The 22,224-nt window shown below is 33.5% G+C and overlaps 1 protein-coding gene and 1 pseudogene across 1 annotated transcript; both read left to right on the top strand.

Moving 5' to 3' along the window:
* LOC109336176 lies at positions 2,552-6,724 on the top strand. The gene is made up of 8 exons (XM_019572610.1): positions 2,552-3,000; positions 3,825-3,896; positions 5,099-5,166; positions 5,348-5,504; positions 5,944-6,027; positions 6,131-6,220; positions 6,392-6,506; positions 6,556-6,724. The coding sequence occupies exons 1-7, from the start codon at positions 2,740-2,742 to the stop codon at positions 6,503-6,505; spliced, it is 846 nt and encodes a 281-aa protein (XP_019428155.1). The 5' UTR covers positions 2,552-2,739; the 3' UTR covers position 6,506; positions 6,556-6,724.
* On the top strand, positions 20,329-21,192 carry LOC109327057 (annotated as a pseudogene).

Genomic DNA, 22,224 nt, shown 5'->3' with positions numbered 1-22,224 from the left:
ATGTTTCCCTTCATAAATTCAGTAACGTGTATGAGAAGATAGAAAATAGAAGAGAAGTCATGGAAAGAATCACAAACAACAACAACAAGATCAACAACTACAACAACAAGATCAACAACTATAACAACAAGATCAACAACAACAACAACAACAACAAGATCAACAACGATAACAACAAGATCAACAACAACAACAACAACAACAAGATCAACAACAAGATCAACAACAAGATCAACAACAACAACAAACAACGAACAACAACCATACACATTCTGATCATCACACTATCAATCTTGTCCAAAGAACAAGAACATATGCATTTTCTTGGGTTCTCTTGCATACTCAAAGAATCCTCCAACAATGTAAAACCATAAGAATATGGTCAAGATTTCAAACTAGGAAAATAATCAAGTGGTTGAGAAAATCCAATCACATTAGGATCGAGATTCTGATCCATCACATTGTTATTAAATCAAATTATCAAGCTAGAGTCATTAACATTTACCCTTCAACTTGAGGGGGGCTATTGGAGAACATAACTACCACATTTTACACATTTTACACATTTAACACATGTTGAATTGTTTTACAACATGTGTTTATTAGTTTGTTAGCTAGTTTGTTAGCTAGCTTGTTACTATAAATAAGGTTTCTCATGTCTTGGTCAAATAATGAGAAATATCCATAGAGTGAGGATCCACTTACTCTCCATCATAGCCATCAATTTTATGGACATCTAATGATTTAGATTTACTCATTAATTCAAACCATTGGATTTCCCTAAAATTAAATGCTAGGATGAAGAGTAAGTGTAAAAAACCATAATATTCATTTTACATTTTCACAATATTTTTGCAATAAATATGTTATGAAACAAATATTAAGCAAATAAATTAGCAATAAGACTTGAATTATGAAAGACAAAATGCAACAATCAATAGAGAAAAAGAATAGTAACCACACAACCTTTATCCTTTTGGCTTATGAATAAACATGAATAATTGTTTGGTAAAACTAGTTTGTAATTGTAAGCTTCTAGCTGATAGCTGTGAACTTATAGTTGGTAGTTGTGAGCTTGTATCTGGTAGTTGTGAGCTTATAGCTTATAATTCTCAAGATAATTGGAAGGTTGTAAATGTGTAGATAACTTACTCACTAGAATTGGTTGTTAAAACTAGTTTTATAAGTAGTTGAAATTTGAAAATAACTAAAAGTACATACAATATTTATTTTTTAATTATTAAATAAATAATTATTAATGGAGTAATTAAATGCATAAATAATTTAAAATCAAAATTTTCAATCATTTATTCTAATATTTTATTTATAATTTGTTATTCAATATTTTTATATATTTGGAGATAAAATGGGGTAACTAATGTAATAGAGTTTTTTAGTTTGGTGTAACTAATGTAATTTCTCAAATGTGACAAAATTTTTTTTTAAGTTACAAGCTCTCCTAAATTTTCATTCACTAAATGACTTTATAGCTCATTTTTTATCTGCAAATGTTAGTAAGTTGGTATTTGCTGTGAGTAAGTTTCTAAACCTCATTCTCCTTCACTTCACTCCTTTTCCCCAATCATCAAACCAATGTTTAGAAATCCGAGTCAAACATCATTCTAGAAGAGGTTCTATATTTGGTTTAATCGGTTCAATTGTTCAGTCTAATTGGATAATTTTATGCATAATTAATAATTTTTATTTATAAATAAATAATTATATATAAATGTGAAGTTTTATATAATTAATAATTATGTATAATTATGTTGAAATAACATATATTTATCTTTTTTTTGGAATAAAGTAAAACAAAATATTTGAGTGATGTTTTTTAATTTTTTAATTGAACTGTCCGATTTATTTTCGGGGCTAATGTGGTTGAATCCTGTTTAACACAGTCGCACCAAAATTTTCTCGGTTGAAAGCGGTTCAACCCTAATTTGATTAAGACTGCAAACCAAAATCGTTTACAAATCCAGTCAGCAATTAGACCGGTCGAACCATCCGTTCGATCCAATTCTCATAAACTACATCAAACCACCTTATAATACAATTCTTTTATTTTTTTAAATTTGTTATGGATTTCGAACCCACAATTTTTAAACTAAGCAAAAACAACTATAAATCACCCGAATGGTGAATAAAAATAAGAGAATAATGTATCTCCTTGTATAAGGAGATAACTTATCTCCTCTAGCCAGTAAAAATGTGATATGTGTGCTATTTTATTTATTTTTAAAAATATTTTTATAGAAAATGGTGAAACATGACACATGTCATGATTTCACTGGTAGGAGGAGATAACTTATCTCCTTATACAAGGAGATACTCCATTCCCTAAAAATAATTGAAAAATATATCTACATTAACAATATAAAAATTCTTTACATGTCCGATCATAAATAATAAACTGTGAAAATATTTGGTAAAATCAACTTATCAAATTTTAAAAATAAAAATAAAAACATAATAAAGAAAACGCGCAAAGCAGCTTACGGTGTTTCTCAACTGCATTTCTATCCTCTTCCTAGTTTCCCGTTTCCATTTCCTCGATCAGATTTCCTCTCGTTTTCTCGATCAGATTTCCTCTCGTTTTCTCGATAATCCTCCAGATCCACTGATCCATCACGCGATCTCGCTTTCTCACTTATTTTTCCGTTTTGTTTCGATACCTTTCAATTTTAATTTTCTTATTTTAGGGTTTTGATTTGATTTTCTTCCCAATTCGAATCCGCAATGAGCGATCATTTGGTGCTCGTCGTTGACCGTCTCACGTGCCCTGTCCCCGTTGACGCCGTTGCGCAACCCTCTCAGATCCATTCCGACCCTTCGTCCTCTCCGTCGACGGTGAATCATGCCGATGAAGGTGGGTCGGAGCATGGTGAGGGTGGCGATGAGGAGGAGCCACTGATCCAGATGGCCGAGTGCCGCATTTGTCAGGAGGAGGACGGAGTTTCCAATTTGGAGAGCCCCTGCGCCTGCAGCGGCAGTCTCAAGGTACAAATGGAGTCTTTTATTTTTATTTATTTATTTATTTTATGATTTTGTATTTTTTACTTTTTGTTTATTGGTAGATTTTTGATTGAAAAGGAAATTTTTTTGTTGATTTACATGAGATTTTTTATATGATTTTTTCTGCATTTTGGACACACAATTGGTTTCTGATTTGAAATGATGGATGAATGTCAAGAAAGACGAAAAGGAAGAGTTCTATTCCTGGGAGAGACGGGTTGAGAGGATACCTTGGTAGTACAAAATAATGTCAAGATGTAAAAAAAATTAAGAATGAAAATTCTTGACAAATATTAAATTCTGAGGGAATGCTGAAACGTTATTTGGGAAAATGTTTTTGTTTTTGTTTTTGCCATTTAATGTCACAGAGTCAGTGTTGATGCTTGATGGTAATTGCTGAGCTGATATATGCTTTGGCTTGGGTAGAGGTATTAAGTTTTGTGACTGTAAATGAAAATTTAAAATTTTGTAGATGCTACCTTGATAAAGTTGTGTTTATGAAACTTTCGGAGGTATGTTTTGTTTTCTTACTCAACTAGGTTACAAATTAGACCCATTTATTTTTAATTGAAAAATGAGAACGAACTGTTCATGTTAGAAATTGTGTTTTTTGAGCCTACAAGGCTACAATGATCTGCTTCCCTGTGTTGAGCCGGTAAATGCTTCAATATCCACAACCGGTTATGGATTGGAGCTGAAAATGAAAAGGAATAATTGAGGAAGATTTTTTTTTGTGATTTTGGCTTTGGTTTTTATCTCTGTTTTAGTTGTTTTAATTATTGAACTATTGTTTTTTTGGTTTTGCACAGTATGCTCATAGAAAGTGTGTCCAGCATTGGTGCAATGAGAAAGGAGACATTACTTGTGAGATATGTCATCAGGTGTGGTTCTTTGTTCATGAAAGTTCATATCCCATTTCTTTTTATGTTCTTCTATGGTTATGCCATGATAATGGGAAATTATTATCATGCTTATTTTTATAAGCGTCTAGCTTTGTTGAACAATAACTTTTGGCTCATTAGAATCTTGAATACCTGGGTATACAGGGGGTGGACCTAGGTTTGGAATCAACGGATCCCTATAAAGATCAAAATCATCAAATGTACCTTGTCTGCTATACTTCTGTGTATCACACCCTATGTAAAATTTCATAGTCTCCTCCAGAAGGATAGTGATTGAGTGAGGACTATTTGCTTTCTTTATTGAACACTGAATAGAAAAATACTTGCATGTAAATGAAGGAAAATATATAAATGAAGGAAAAGATAACCAAGAGAGAATTCATGTGCAAGGTGAATCTTGGCTCAAGCTAATAGCCAGGATTCAGAAGAAAACAGTGCTACCCTTCAATTCCCCTAATCTCCCTCTGCATGCATACCCTCCTTCTAACAGAATTTTGTGATGAGTGATCTCATTCTCTTATTTCAGAAAAACAATCTTCAAATGGTTTCTAACTGACATTGTCTCCTTTGAAATATCCTTCCCTTTCTTCCTTATGGAATTAACCAGCCACTTACATGGCATTTCTTCAGTAAGGATTGGACTTCCATCACAATGTTGAGCCCAAGTCATTGTAACTAATATATGATGCCATTGTATTATAATATGCATGGGTTTAATAAGATTTATGTAAATGTTTGGGATGCATGTGCTTCGGCTAAAAATGGCAATGTATGAAAAAAATATCTCTGTTTTTTAGATGTGTATGTGAGATTCCATGAGTTTTGGGATGGGGATGTAAGGATGGTCATGGGTGGCTTGCTTCCCATGTACCGAACACTAGCATGTTGCTTAGGCATCCAAGATGTTCTGGAGTTTGAGATGCCTGTATGAGGATCCATTTGTACTATACATGTCCTTGAACCTCATGTTTTGTCTAAAAGGGGAGAATTAGGGGGAAGAGGTATACATTAGTCATATGCATGACGGACATAATTCTTTTGAAATTTGATATTTTGTATTCATAGATTGTACTTTGAAAGTTTGAATTAGTTCTATGCATTGCTTCTATTTTTTAATATCTTGTGGATTGAACCAAATGCTAGTTATCCTGTGTGTACTGAGATCCTTCCTTTTATATCAGCCTTATCAATCTGGTTATACTGCCCCACCACCTCGTTCTAATCCTGATGAAACTACCATTGATATAGGGTAAGCTGAACTTTTCTATTTTTAAAACAGTATTTAATTTTTTTTGTTTTGTCTGAACAATTATGTTATGGTAGTTCTCTGTATGAGTTTTCTCTTTATAAGAGATGTATTGAGAATGCGTTGATTTATTATTTAGAGAAAATTGAAATGTCTAACTAATGAATCCTGGCGATTCTTGCAGAGGAGGCTGGACAATATCTGGCACACCTTTGGACTTGCGTGATCCACGACTCTTGGCGATAGCAGAGGCAGAACGTCAATTCTTGGACGCTGAATATGATGAATATGCTGCTTCTAATGCCAGCGGAGCTGCATTTTGCCGCTCAGTTGCTCTAATTGTAAGGCTTTAACCTTGCATTCGTTTTTTCATATTAACTAGGGAGGGGATCCACTTACTCCAAGAGTAAGTTTTTTTAACTTACTCCCCATCTTAGCCATCAATTCTAGGAAAATCTAATAGTTTGAATTAGTGAGTAAATATAAACCATGGAATGTCCATAAAATTAGTGGCTAGGATGAGGAGTAATTTTAATCATTCTTACTTACACCAGGCAGTCATTTTATTGAGGGCATGTTACTCGATGATAGGATATAGCCACAAAACTATGAAGCTTTGGGGGCATTTAATACGTCATCTATTGTTGAATTTTTTAAGAAATCAATTCTACTTGCTATGGGCCTTGATGTGCAACAGCATTTATTCACTATTTCATTGACTGCATTAGTATGCTAGCTCGTAGGAATGATTTTAAGCCTAATTCATTTTATTTGGTGCAGTTAATGGCCCTTTTACTCTTGCGGCATGGACTCTCTGCCACAGATGGTGATGCTTCTGATGATGATCCATCCAATTTTTTCTCTGTAAGTGACTTGTTTCATCTAGTTAAGTTGTTTGTATGCCCACTGACGTATTCATTTCATAAATCTTCTGTAACAATTCTAATTAGCTCACCATTTTATGCAGCTTTTCTTGCTTCGAGCTGCTGGATTTCTTTTACCTTGCTATATTATGGCTTGGGCAATCAGTATCCTGCAACGTCGGCGACAAAGACAAGTCAGTGTTTGTTTTAGTTCTAACTAAAAGAATTATGTTCCATTTTAGTCTGCATGCAATGTTTGTGTTGGTATCCCTTTTGGTAGTGCATTTGAGAAACTGCAACAAATGCAGATGGATTGCCCCGGCCATTTTTGGCGAGCATATAACTGTTGTCTTATTGTGAAACAGGAGGCTGAAGCTCTAGCAGCAACACAAGTTGCCTTTGTTCTACAATCAGGGCAGCGTAGGGGTGTGCAATTTGCAATAGCACCAGGACCCACAGTGCACCCTGAACAAGTGTAGGGTTTTTTTATTGTATGAATTCCTTTGGTGTGTTCGCCATGTAAAGAAGGCTTGTTGAATTGCCGTGCATTATTACTCTTGATTTTCACAGCTCTAATGTGTGTACATACTAGTGTGATAGTAAGACAATTGAGGAGTCCATTACCCATATATAATTGTTATCCAATCCATCCTCACTGATATTTGGAAATGACAATGAATGTTATTAGTTTTGTTCCTTGGAGGATTATTTATGAATAGCCTAGTTAGGAAAGTATAGAACCCTAGTCAAGTGCTCGCCATAACGGGCTGGTTGAGGTCACTAGCCCCTTCCCACAATGAAACAGCCGATAGTGGTGCGGCTTGTTGTCGCGGCTGCTGCTGGTCTAGTCGTGCTCCATTTTGCAATCTAGAACCAGCTATAGGTTGACAAAGTTATCTCTTGTCCGTATTTTTTATCTGATAATATTTTTTTTTAGGAGTTTTTTATATCAAATTCATCTACTTCTTTCCTCATTTATAACACATGCTGTATAACGTGAAAACGGGATACTCTTTCCACTTCTTTCCCTCATTTAAAATCCTTCCATTTCTTTCTCTGCTTCATTACTCCGATTTTGCAAAATTACTCGTCCCTGCTGAAGAATTACTCCTTCTGCATATACCAATTTCTTTCTCTAAACTTCTCCCAACCATGGCCATATCTCAACCTTTCTCTATCGGACCTACTCCCAATTATGTGTTATTGAAATCCATTGGAAGCAACATTGATATGGCAAGGGAATATGATGACATTAAGAACCCTAATAATAACTTCTATGGTGGGATAACTATAGCCAAGAGACACCAAACGGAAGTGATAGGTCATGTAAGTGCTTGCAAGGAATTTTTGCCAGACATTAAACAAAAGGTTATGGATGCTTTTATGAAGAATTTTTTTGATAGAGATGCAACTTTTCGTGAGTTAAATAAATGTTTTGGAAAAGTAGAAATACATGAAATTAATGATTTGATGGCTCGAAAACAATCTGCAATTGAATTTGCTAGGACGGCCAAGGGAGCAAAATTGACAAAAGGCCTCATAGAGTTAATTTGTAGAAAATCTTCAAGGCAATCAAGTATAAATGATGCTATTGATAAAGAAGTAAGAGCAGGAACATTTCAATTTATAGCCAAATTCTTTAACAAGTGCATATTCCTTTCAATGTTGTGCATGATAAGAGTTTTAAAAAATGATGGATGTTGTTGCCAATTATGGTCCAAACATAAAGCTTTCAACTTATCATGAGTTGAAGGTTCTATTGTTGCAGAAGGAAGTGGAGCTCGCAAAGGAGATGATAGAGACACATGTAATAGAGCGTGTAATCTCAGGTTGGGCAATCATATTTTATGCTTGGACTGATAGAAAGGGTAGAATGCTCATCAACTTCATGGTCAACTATCCACTTGAGATCATGTTTATAAAATGTGTTTCCGCTTCAGGGTACATGAAGATAGGAGATAAACTAAATGAACTATTGTACTCTTTTTTATGTGAGATTTGGAAGAAACATCGTGCAAGTTGTGACTAACAATGGTAGTAATTATGTGTTGGCAGATAAATATTTGTAAGCAAGAAGAGGATACATCTTTTGGACTCCATGTGCCTCACATTGTGTAGGTTTAATGCTAGAAGAGATTAGAAAACTTGAAAGAGTCAATAGGATAATACAAAGAGATTCCTCTTTTGTAAGCTTCATCTACTACCACACAATAATATTGAACACTGAAAAAGTTCACAGAGAAGAAATAATTGGTTAGAGTTGAAGTTACTAGATTTGCAACTAACTTCCTCATTTAGACTTTCTAAGGTGATGAAAAGCATTGCAATGATATTTTGACATCGTTGATGAATTATGACAATGTCAACTTCATCATTTGTTGCATGCAGTTAAATATTTCCTTAATCCCAAACATCATTATAAGATCCCAGAAGAAATAAACAATGATTATGAAGTTATTCTAGAACCGTATCATCGCATTAAAAGATTGTATCTTGATAAAGAATTTTTTTTAGAATGGTTGTCACACTAGATTTTGGGAAGACTTCTGGATTGAAGAAAACCCTTTGAAAGATTCTTTTGTGAGACTTTACAATTTGAGTTTAGTAAAGGGGGCTTTGGTGGGACAATTAAGTGTTTGGAGGGATGGTTTGTGGACATGACAAATACCTTGGAGAAGAGAGTCTTTCGAGTAGAAAAAACTTTTGATAGAGGAATTTTTGAAGATCGTGAATTTCAGTACTTTGAGGGAAGATGTTGAAGATGAATGGGTTTGGATGGTTGGCAACATCTTTATGGATGGTTGGGCTTAGAGGTAGTTCTGCCACCAAGAGGTAAACTCCACTTTCTTCAACATTTTTTGACCATCAAGGGACGTCTCTTGAAAAGTTGGAGTTCAGTGCTTTGGATGGCTGGTATGTGGTAAATTTGGAAAGCTCGAAATGAAGTCATTTTTAACAATAAAGCGATTTGTATCGAGGAGATCATGGATGATATAAAACTCAAATCTTGGTTTTGGATCATAAGACAACAACAAGGAGTAGTTATGTCCTAGTATGAATGGCTCTCTCATCCAATTTTGTGTTTGGAGTGCTATTGTTGGTATGGTTTTTGGTCATAATTTTTGCTCTTCTTAATTGATAATTTTTTTTATAAAACTACTAAATCTACTAGAATCTTTAGCAAAACCAAGATTTTATTGTGCCATGATAAGAGCATTTTATTATTCCAACCACCTAATGTACATTCTATCCACTAATACACAAAAAAAGAAGTAAGAAATTCAAGATCTTTAAACCTCTTGAAACCAAGTTAGGAGAGGGGGAAAACACAAAATGAAAAACAAATTAAAATATATTTTATTTCAAGAAAATAACAAGGTTATCATTTGTCACATTTCACTCACATCCTTGTGATTTGGGTTTGATTTCCCCTACTCATAAATCTACTATAAACTCTTATTGGTGATTGATGATCTTGTCTGAGCTTTATAGTTTACAGAGTGACATTTCATCCCTAAATCTAAACTTCTTCATTTGTACCCAAAAAAAAACATGTGTTTACTTGATGATGTTGTGCCATAAAAAGATAATAATGTCAGTGTACATCAAACCAAGGCTATGCAATTACACATGCTAATGATACTTCACTCCAAAATAATTAGAATGTCACAACAAATGAAGCCTTAGACATATCAGTACAAGTTAATAACTAAATAAAAAACATATTCTAATAGGGCATGTGTTAGGAAACTCTTAAAGTGCAGTTTCAAACCTTAAGGATAAAAATGAAGAGGAAAAAACTAATTTCCTTTAAACATTTTTGTGTGTAACAATTTGTTCAAGAAAAATTGAAAAACTTGATCCCAAAATTATTAAATATAGGTTTAATTGATCATTTTAAATATTTTTTATGATCACCGAAGAATATTATTTTGTCTCATATTCATAATATTTGAATATTAGTTTGAACATTTATTTTTTCGGGAACCAAATTGGTATATGTAATTTTTTTAAAGATCAAAACGAGTATTCACAATAAAAAAATGAAAAAAAAAATGGAAAGATACGAGTCATTTGAATTGGAAGATAAAAAGCAAAAAATAAAAGGACACAGGTTATCCAAGCACTAGTTTGTTTCACTTGGACCATGACCAATCACCCTTCATCTTAAGACACAATATCACCAAATTGTTATAAAGAGAGGAATTTATGCTTCTGACAGTTCCTAGTTGCATGTTATATTCTAAGTAAAAAAAGTAATCTACGGAAGAGTGAGAAAGAGAGAAACAATGAAATTTTGAAGGGGAATTAGAACTTTCAAACCCATCTAAAATCTTAAAATAAAACAAAGCATAAAGGTCTGAAGTACTGTTATATTTGTTACCTAGGGAAGTGAGCTTAGAATTCTAAAGCAAAGAGATCTTAGAAGTAAGAAGAGCATAAAGCAGTAGTTTGTTTCTTTTGGAGGCTGTTCTATTCCCCTGTCTATTCTTTATATGACCCTCCTTGCACCATGTTATAACTTGTTCCAAGTCATTCTAATTAAAAGCAAATATAATCTCTCAAACCACCCTTTCTTAATGACCAAGGCATGATAATTTACAACATTAACCTCATAGAAGTATTTATATGGAGTAAAGTTGCACTACTTAAAAATATGAAAATATGTTCTAGGAAAATATATAACCTGCTGTGTTCTTTTTTTAAATAAGCTTTTTGTTAATAGCATATATCCAACGCTGGGAAACACATACATAGGAGATGACAATTGACAAGGCACAAAATATGTCAAATTTTAAAAATTAAATGATATGCTACAACTATAATACAATATATAAAAATAATAAAAGCATAAATCTTAATTTGAGAGGAATAGTGTTATAAAAGGTAATAAGTAATTGTAAATATAACAAAATGCTAACATTTATCTAATTACTAGTACATTTCCATCTATGGTGCTATAGAAATTCAAAAAGAGTAAAAAGTATATTGATGTTGGACTCTACTACTTTGAATGTCCATGCTTCATTGATCCAATCTACAGTAGTTAGGAAAACAGTTGCAGAGAATTGGACCATGAAATCAATGTGTGCTCAAAACAAGTAAGACCAAATAGTAATCAAAACTTGTTTATCCATATACACGTTATTACACATAATGGAGATCCTCTCGTGTACTAGAATGAGATGATGACACATGACACAAAAAATATCTAATTGTTCTTATTTTAAATTAAATTTTTAATAAAATAAATTTAAAAATTAACAAAACATATTTTCCATTGTATTTCAGTACCGAAGATGATTTGAACTCTATCCACACTGGTATGATAGTGTGACGTGGCAAGTTCGCCAAGGGCCCAAGCAACTAAGTTTGGCTTCTTTTATTAGAAAAAGAACAAGCATATGATATAGATGTGGGGAATGGAATGAAAAAAAGAAAGATATCTGGCTTCTCAAGAATATTGTCCCAACCCCTTTATTCATCCTTGTCAGATTCTTCAATAACAGCCTTAATTTGCTTAGATTTCAGGTTTATGATTCGAGATGAATCAAAAATTCTTCTAGGCTCTACCTGCTTTATGCTTTAAAGCTCCCTCCAAATCCATTAGGACATAAATAACAAGCCTATATCTATAAGAAACTATCATTACAATATAGATATATTATTCTCTTGTTACTCCAAACATACAGAACATACCTTCTATTCTTTTTGTTTCTGAGGGAAGAGAAAATGGTGCTTCATCCTTCTAGAATAATTGTTCTTCTTCTCTTCATTAGCTTCTTATCATTTCAACAAGAGAGAGTGTTAGGCATAACTAGTTTAGAAATTGTACTCAGACAGAGCCAACAAGGCCACAGGAATGATAGGATAATGCTGCAGAAGAATCAACATTTTCTCAATGCTGCAGGCAAAGAATTATTGAACACAAAGAAGAATTCAGCAAATGCAAACAAGGGTTTTGATCCAAATCAGTCGAGCAAAAGAAGAGTGCGAAGAGGATCAGATCCTATCCACAACATGACTTAACATATTGAACTAGTTCCCTTGGCTAGGAAAGAAAACACAACTAAGCTTATATCTCAGAGTGAGAAATATAAGTTGGGGTGCTTGGAAATGCAAGCACGTTAGAAATGGAGCCCCATCTTCTGTCACAAACTTTGTACCATTCCATGTATTTCTTGTTTCTTATCGGTCAAAAAAGTAAAACATAAATTAAATATATACTAAGTTATCATTTTCTGACCATGAGAAAGTACATGGAGTGATACATATTTTGTACCTGCATTGTTGTTAATTGGTTTTTCCCTTCTTTTTAATCTAAGTTTAAGAGATTTGTCATAGAGAGACATGTATAGTTTAGTTACCAGATAACCTTATAGAAAGCAGTTCAGTGAACATCATCTATATTGTGAGTTGAGAATTGTAAAAGAACAATACAGATGAAGATGCTAGTTCCAAAAGATCCATTTTCACTAGTATTACAGTTCCTGAAAGATTAATGTGAAATTCTTTTGTAATACTAAAAAATCAGAGTTGTTGCACCTTAAACATTCATAACAAAATTATGGCTACTTGCATTGTCCCATCATGCAGATCAGTATTGAGAAGAAATTTTTATTTGATATTTTGCTACTCTTCTCTATTTAAATATCTCCTATTTCCTGTGGGGTGTGAATGTGTTTGGTGAACAAGCAAGGAGGATTCACTGAGGAAAAAAGAAAGAAGAATATCAGTAATATTAAGTATTAACAAACAAAATCAGATAAATTATACTTCGATAAAAAGAATGATTGACTCATCAGCATGAGACGGGATAGGTTACTTGCGAAACGGATGGTGTTGATTATATGTTGTAGGAAGCGCTTGTTAAACAATCAAATTAATGACAAAAGAGAAGACAATAGAATTTACTAATCAGGTTCGGCTAACTATTCTTAGGTCCAGGGAGCGTAGAGCAGCTACCCCGCTTGCCAATTATTATTAGAAATTGATTGCAAGCTCTTTATCAGCATGAGCACGACTCAAGCACACCCAATTAGGGTTTAAAGAACACACATATATAGCTTACAATAATTGCCTAATACAGTAAGCCCAATGTGTAAACTTTACCGGGAAACTATATGTAAATAGATCTTAAGAAATCATAGTTATCACATCATAAGAATAGTTATAGATTACTAACCTTTACCCATGGCGATACGATCCTCCATTTAGTTATTGTTTGGTGTTCTTGGTTTATAGAGAAACTTTTCTATCTCCTTCCTGTTCTTACTATGCTCTTGCTTAAGTGATGACTAATAGAGCAATCTTTATGGGCAGAGATACAGACAACGTTTCTGGTCCTTTTTCTTGTTAGTATAATGTTTCCATCATGCACTATATATAGCTCTTTCCCAAGAGTATTAACATTTTATCGATAACTCTTCATCCAAGAGTTATGTCATTCAAACAATGAAATAATATATTCATTCATGTCACAAGAGACATATTTCTTACACAATGCTCATCGGATGTTTCTAACCGATGCAAGATATAACAAAAAATTTGAGCCCAATATATAGTTTGTCTTTCTCCTTAACTCAAATTCTAGATACTAATATATTTTTTATAATAATATATTTCAAGCAAATCCCAACAAACTTCATATTGATTGAAATATCACACCTACTCCTTAAAAAATTTATTCAACAATCTCCACCATAACAAATATCTCATTCCACCTAGATGATGTCTAACCTTACCAAATCCTCTATGAGACTTCCTCCATATGAAAGCCTACTTTCCGTTCGATGTAAGCGTTTTCGAGTCTCATTGGCGGTGTTACTAAGATCCCAGTTCTTCAAACATGTAGTGCAATTTCTCCAAAATCATACCATTGTCTAATGGAACATGTCTCCTATCTCTTTATTTCTAGGAAGTCTTTCGACATTATGGAACCTTTACATCGAAGTTCACCAATAACCTCCCTCTTTAATACTCAGCTTAGAATCTCAAATAAACTATGAAGTTTCCTTGGAAAGCCTCAACAACTATTGTCATTGTCTATACCAACAATCATACTTAGAACAACTACCATACCATATTCCACCTTAAGGGCATACCCACATCAACACATTAAGTCAATGCCTTCTGATGCTCGTGTCACATCCTACATCCGGACCAATGCACATGTCTCACCTTCCAACTATAGCAATGATTTTCGTATTATACCTTGCATCCACGTCAATACATTTATTTCACCTTGTATCAATTTTAGTCATCGCTCGTAATACATACCCTACACCCAAGCCCAATGTGGCCAATGATAGACCCTAGATCCATATCAATGGGACTCATGCTACACCTTGTATCTCTTCCAATACCTTGTGTCATACACCCTACTAATGCTTGTGTCCTCTTTTAGATCTGCTAGCAATTCACAACATTCTCCATGACATCGCAGAAATGCAATAAATATTCACGACTTCTATTCTCAGATAAAATTGTTCTTTCTAACAACAAGAAAGACATGTCCAACACTTATCTCAAAGCCTGATGTTCAACTTGGGTCCATCTCAAAGACATGAGTTTTTGGGGTTCTTGATTTAACACAGTTGTGGCTCCCTACATAATTTTATTGTGTTTCCTTCTCCTTCAAGTCACCTAGTTTATCCATACACAATACATTTTATAGACTTTGTCCAACTGACACATCTTCCATCATCTTTTGCCATAATACAAAGTTACCACTTCCATCGAACTTTTCTACCATGAATTTGGTGCTTGGGTTAACAAACATCAACCAATTGGATCTGATACCAATTATTTGGAACAAGAGAGAAATCAAATAGTAAAAATAATAAAAATATACAAATAATGAATTTGTTAATGATGTTTAACCAATTTATACTTATGTCTCTAAGAGCATTGTGGAACTACTATAATGTATTAGATAATAATGAATTATTTTTTTGGTTGTAATGATTAAGGATTTCCCAACCTAAATTAAGCAAAGATAAAATATATTCGAAATGCATCTCATATTGTTCGGTTTCACGTTGTATTGGACTAGGATGATCACATAATAACACTTGAGATATTCAAAATGTCATTGTCTTGTCCATGTCTTCATTGGATGAGACATAAGTGATGTCATAAGAACACTTAGGATGTTCAAAATGCATCCATCATGTCTAGTATTGCACTAGGTAAGACGAGAGTGATCACATTAGTACACACAATGTATCGTCTAATGAAGACAAATGGAGTTTCTAACATATGAAGAGGGAAATAAATTCAAAATAATTTTGTCGTCGATGAAAGTTCAAATGAACTAGAGAATACAACCAGAAACTAACAAGTCTTCTCGCATGTCAGGGTTAGACCATTACACTACTCTAGATTAAGTATTCTTAGCCTAATGATGTGCAACAAAAAAAAAATCATTATCCTATATAGTGGTAATTGTTTAACACTCTTGAAGTAGTAGGCACCAATTGGCCGAATCTTGTTAACAAATTTTTTATGTTTAAATTTTCTCTTTGTTCTCTTTGCTATTTGATTGCTTGTTTATTTCCATCACTTTTGTTTACAGATAAACAATCATGTGATCAATTCTAATATGCTCTACAAACACACTTTGTTTTTGAACTTTAATTCTAAAAATACTTCAATTCCATATGCTTAGTAATATTTGAGTATCTATCGCTTTTGGAGACAATTTGTTGCACTATTATCACAATAAACTTTTAGTGGCTTTATTAATTGTATATACATCCCAAGCCATGAAATAAAGATTCACAGCCACAATGCTTGAATTGTAGCCTCAAAACATGATAGAATCTCTACCTCCATGATAGATGTCGCGATAATACTTTCCTTATAAATTCACCATGATATGATTGCTTCACTAGTTAGGAATAAGTAGTCACACAAATTGTTTGATGAATTATCCATTTTGAATTGTATGACTAAATTATCTTAAAATCTAATCCATGATCATATCTAATGCATTTTATCTTTGCATCAAATTGTTTCTTTAAATGATCAAGTATGTCTAGACTTATCATCATAAGGGAACAGAGATTGAACCCCAAAAATCAATATGCACAATATTAAACACATGATTTTATTTAGTAACCCTATCATGAAAATGTATTTTTACTTGCTTTACAAAATTACATATTTCACAAGGTTTATCAGAACTATTACTATGAATGAAAGGGAAATGCTAATTGATAAATATATGTATAAATATTATCTTGGTGACGCAAACAAGTATAGAGTAAGGGGTTGTCAAATCCACAAGGACTTGCTAGATACTAGCCTTTCAACTAAAATTATTATTCTAAGTTGGTTTTGAAAAAGGGTATGTATGTTTGATAACAGAAGTATCTCGAAACTATAATGATAAAAAGAAGTGAGATTGAACTTCACACTTACTATCTGTTTACAAATTTGATTCTTAAAATAATTCATTTAGTAATTCATTCTTAAAACAATTTATTCAATAATTCATTCTTAAAACAATTCATTCATGTAATTCTAATAGTCTAAGAGAGCATATTTTAACTTTTCATGACTATCAACTACTTTATTCCCTTTTTCGTTGTTTTCCCATCATAAATCTCTCTTTTGAACTCTTTCATTTGTAGAGTGATTTATTTTGCTTTATAGGATGAATGATGGTAACCCTTTTTCTTTTTTCACTTTTTCATACAACAATTTCCTTTGTCCACAACTTATTTTTTATTATATTACTTAGCTATGTTATCCTACTAGAACTAGGACTAGATAATATTATATAATCTAGCTTGAAAGGTTGCAATCAAGAAATGAAATCAAGCTCGAAGGGGCTTAACAAGGGATAATGATTTTATTAGGATGTGTTTAGGCCAAGCGATTTTAGTTAAAGAATGCCTTGATCTATCCATATTTTTCTATCAACTTAGATTACTTAGAGAAGTAAATAAAATCAACAATGCAAGTTATTACAGATTTTCAAAAAGTTCATGTAAAGTGTATAGCTCAATACTCACATAACTCAACTCACTCATAGAACCTCCTGATTTAAGATAACTTCATGCTATCATTTTAAAGTTTATAAGATTATGATGACTAAGTATGACTTATCACTATTAAAGTAAACATACATTTTCAATAAACATGTTATTCTTTAAGCACTTAACTCATCATGTATTATTATACAAGTCAATGCATTCAATCACATTTAGAAGACAAAAATTCTCAGTAAAACAACCCACACATTTTATCAACATCAAAAAATGAAAAGAGATACTATACGGATTCGTCTAAGCTCCAAAGTGTGGCCAAATTCACCCTCTCCGTGGAGTTTGGACTATCCTCAGCCCAATAAAATTAAGCTCAAAGCCTGCACACTAACACACATTAGAAGCAAAAAAAACATAAACAAATACAAAAACAGTAAAATAAATTGGGTTGCCTCCTAAGAAGCGCTCGTTTAACGTTAACAGTTTGATGTATGATGTATCCTTAAAGATCACATAGTTGGAGCAACCAAAGTAGCACAACATTTGATTGTTTTATACTGCTTCATTACAGTATTCACCCTCTTTAGGCATGATTCAATAGAGGTTTTCCTCTTAATTTCTTTTTTACTAATCCATCTTATTCTATGACTCACTCTTTTTTCCTGTTTTTAATATTTTTATTATTGCTACTAGGTTACTTTCATATGTTTCAATCTCTCTTTTGAATATGTTATCGCCATTTCCTCAATGACATTATCAAAAAATAATTCCTTACCAATTGGCTCACCAACCATTGTTATGTCACGAATACATTTATCTTTAGAATCAGACTTGATGCAGGCACCCAATGTACATTGTTGGTACTCGACTGACCGCTTTGCTAACTTTTCACTCACTTACTAGCCAACTTCTCCTTTTGAATCTCTGAATCTCTTAATATAATAGTACTCAAATGTTGGAACTAGTTCAAAGTGTTTTCCAGCTCAAAGGGTTTATTTTTTGGCTCAAGTGTGTAATGTAAGGGCGATTGATATAGTGGGGGCTTGGTGGTCTTATGGTTAGCCATAGAAAATTGAATAAACTCATTTAGAGTATCATTCAATATTGGACTGGAATGCTCATATGGTGGTTGATATATGGTTGTAGACTAGGTGACCATGCATCCTGCCTCCATGGTTGATCATATGTATGGTTGAACCCTAATTGTTCTCATAGTAACCATGTTGGCGTTGGCTTTGTTGAAATCCCATGTACCGTACCTCCCCTTATTGAGGAGGTAAACAATAGTGTGTTGGGTGATTACCATAGGATACTCTACACCTCTCCATTTTTTGGCCAAAAGGAGATTTGACAAGTTGTTGAGGTAGACTGGCTATTTGTTTGGTGAATGAGTCCAGTTGTTGAGAAAGTATCATACTTTGGTGTAAAAGTGTATCATGAGTGTCTACATCGTGATCCAACATTAGATAACTTATGATACACTCTGATCCTCATCCTATACAAACAATTTAAACAAAAAGTACCAGCACATTAATTTACTCAAAGAGAATAAAACACCAAAGTAAGAACAGAAAATTGAAGAAGAAAATTAGAAACTTAAAATAACAATTCTTGTTGCGATGCTAAGTATCTAGACGCAAATCTCTGGAAACAACATCACTTTTCTAATCGACAAATAGGTGTATAAATACTACCTCAGTGTCACAAACAAGTATAGAGTAAGGGGTTGTCGAATTCACAAGGACTTGCTTGATACTAGCCTTTCAACTAAAATTATTATTCTAAGTTGGTTTGGAAAATGGGTTTGTTTGCTTGATGACACAAGTAAATCGAAATTGTAATGATAAAAGAGCTGAGATTGAACTTCACAATTACTATCTTTTGGTGGGAGAGTTTTTCTGATAAATTCTTTTCTTTCGAACAAGTATATATACATATTATCCCTTAACAAGCATCGAAGAAGGTTATCTCAAAACTCACTTTTCTTCATATAAGCCTAGGTTGTTTGGTCTTAATTGTATAAACCTAAAAAACTTGGTAAGTCAGGCGTCAAATGTTTATCTTGGTTTAATGATTCTCTTTTGGATAAGTGAAAATGGAAAAGACTAGTGGAACTTGATGTACTATGGGTTTAAGTGGTTAACTCAAAATATAGTAATGATTGGGTTATTAGCTCTTCTAGTTCCACATCAAGATGGTGGAGGGATTTGACTAAAATATGTTTTTCTCATGGATCGATTTCTACCTGGATGGAGGAGAATCTTTAGAAGGAGGTAGGTGATGAATTACACACTCTTTTCTGGCATGATACATGTTTCGGCCAACAGAATCTAAAGGATATCTTTATGAGATTATACATGTTAGCTTCAGACAAGCAGGTAATGGTGGCTGACTGTTGGTCTTAGAATAATGGGAAGTAGGTCTAGAAAATTTAGTGGTTAAGAAACTTATTTGACCGGAAGAAATAATCGGTTAGAAGCTTTTATGATCTAATCCAACATCAATGCTGAAAAAGTGGTATCAACAATAGGTGAAAGTGAAATCTTAACAACTATGGGTGATATATGATCAAAACAACATACATTCTCAAAGGTTTGTTGTTTAATTTGAAAAGTCATTAAAGATAGATTAGCAACAAAGACATAGCTACACAAGAGAACTTAAATATTATTAGGGAGGATGATCTGAAGTGTAGCTTTTATTTGGTGGAAGATGAACACTTAGACCACCTACTTCTAATGGGCCCTTTTGCGTCTAATGTTTGGCAAAAATTCTCTTGGCTCCAAACTCAAGTACATGTCCCCAAAATCTATTGTGGATCTTTTAGAGTACCATGATTCTTTGTGTAAAAATGTAAAAGGAAAATGTATTTGGAAAATCTTGTGGTTTGTTGTAACTTGATCTGTTTGGTTTATTAGAAATGAAGTATCTTTAGGAGGGAATGACTAGTTACATTCAAATTATGGATTTGATTTAGATTAGGTCTTGGTTAGGGTTCTCCACCATATAACCCTTACAGTTTAGACAATGATGTATATATCCTTCTTGTATTGATATGTTTTGTAATTTGCACCCTTATGCCCTTTTATAATATATTTCCTTATCTTAAAAAAAGTAATTGATATTAGACATATTTACCTCTCTCATTTATTCTATGAGAAAAAATATTGAAAATCGTATAATTTCTTTTAAATTTGTAGTTATAAGAAGAAAACACATTTTTCTTTATTTTCCTATTTGTGTTTGCTTCTCAAATAATTAGTGGTTGAGATTTTTGGGTCATCTCCATCCTTCAATTCCCCCAAAATCACATTTAAACCTCAGATTTTGTCATCACTTCACATTACAACCATCATTATCAGTTTATCACCATCATGTTCTACCTTCATCACCCAAAGTCTTTCCCAAACTATTAACCTTAGAATGGTCTAAACTTGTCAAACCCTTAATCCCACCTCTAATCCTTGCAAAAACTGACATGGACTTTACCCCAAACAACACCCATACCTTAGATACTGATACTCAAACCCCAACTCAACCCATCAACACCAACTTTTCATCTTTCACCAACGACTCCCTCAAACCCTATCAGTCCTCCACCACCACATCCACCACCTCCTCAACCCCACCACCACCTTCAACGGTGGTGATTTCCAATAAGGAGTGCCTTAAGAACCATGCAGCTAGTATAGGTCCATGCCCTTGATGGCTGCAGTGAGTTCATGCCTTCCTCTTCCTCCAACACCTCTGAGCCCCGTTCCATAACATGCGTCGCGTGTGGCTGTCATCGCAACTTTCACCGCCGTGACAACACCTTCAACTTACACAGCTTCTACCGCTTATCGTCGCGGCTACTGCCGCCACCAAATCACCATGAACACAGCACCAGCTGCCCTAGCAGCCTCAGCCCAAGCCCATCATCTCCACCACCAATCTCTCGTCATTTACCACCCTACTATGCAGTACCTCACATGCTCTTATCACTTGGAAATGTATTTTCTGATGATCATGAACATAGGAGTTTTAGTTTCTTCAACTCTTCTTCAGTGTCCAAGACAGAAGACAAAACCCAAAATGGGAAGAAGAGGTATAGAACCAAGTTCAGCCAAGAGTAGAAGGAGAAGATGCATGGTTTATGTGAGAAATTGGGTTGGAGTAAAGGATTCCATTGAATATAGATGTGAAGAAGATCTTTGCTCCTGACCTTGGCATAGTTTTGATGAAGACACCAACATCACCAAAAAAAGAAAAGGAAGAATACTTATGAAGATAAAGAAGAATAAAGCTTCAAGAAAATTAGATTAAGTCTCTATAGGCACTTCTATCCTAAAACTCCTTGTTATGCAAAGTAGTAATGCTCAAACCATTTTTAAAGAATAATGAGACACTTTAAAAATACTTAAAACATTTTTTGAAATGATGTGTAACGGGTTACTTCATTCAAGTAACAAGTTACATGTGAGAGAAAAAGAGTTATCCAACTTGAAACTGTACAGAGTAATCCATTACTGCCTTTGAGTAACAGATTACCAGTTTTACAAAAGTTGAGTAACCGATTACCCAAATGGTGTAATCGATTACTCTAATTCGTTTTTAAATAAATGTTGCATGAGATTTCAGATTTCAAAACGAAATGTTTTCACTCCAAATGAAATCTCTTCACTTCAAACAACTCCTACACTTTCAGAAAGACACCATGGGTGTTTGGAAAGTCTATATAAAGACTCTAACTCTCACACCAAAAACACACAACTTTCATATAACTCTCATACTACTCTGAAAAATTCTCTCACTATTTTTCTGCACTTTTGCACTAAGTTCTTAAACTTTCAAAAGAGAATTTTTCTGTGTTACTTGAAGTAATTGTTTCAAATTTTTACAAATCTATTGAGCATTATTACTAAGCATACAAAGAGAGTTGATTGGATTGCAAGTGTTATAATATTTCATACTTGTAAAGGCAATCCAAAGCCATCACTGAAATTCTTCATTCATTGCAATAAACTTCATTTCACAGGGTGTGAATAGCAAGGGGATAGAGTAACTTGGAAAAGTGTTTTCAAATGGTATAAATATTAGTGAGTGGGTAAGGTACTTAGAGATCTCAGGGTGAGACTTTGTAATTACTACTCATAATATTTAGTGAAAAATATCTTGTGTTGCAAGAGTACTGGGCGTAGCCTTCGGTGGACAAGAAGGTGAAC

This window comes from Lupinus angustifolius, chromosome LG02 (assembly GCF_001865875.1).
Source record: "Lupinus angustifolius cultivar Tanjil chromosome LG02, LupAngTanjil_v1.0, whole genome shotgun sequence".
Lineage (NCBI taxonomy): Eukaryota > Viridiplantae > Streptophyta > Magnoliopsida > Fabales > Fabaceae > Lupinus > Lupinus angustifolius.
Note: the sequence above shows the minus strand (reverse complement) of the source record. Positions and strands in the feature narration are given on the sequence as shown.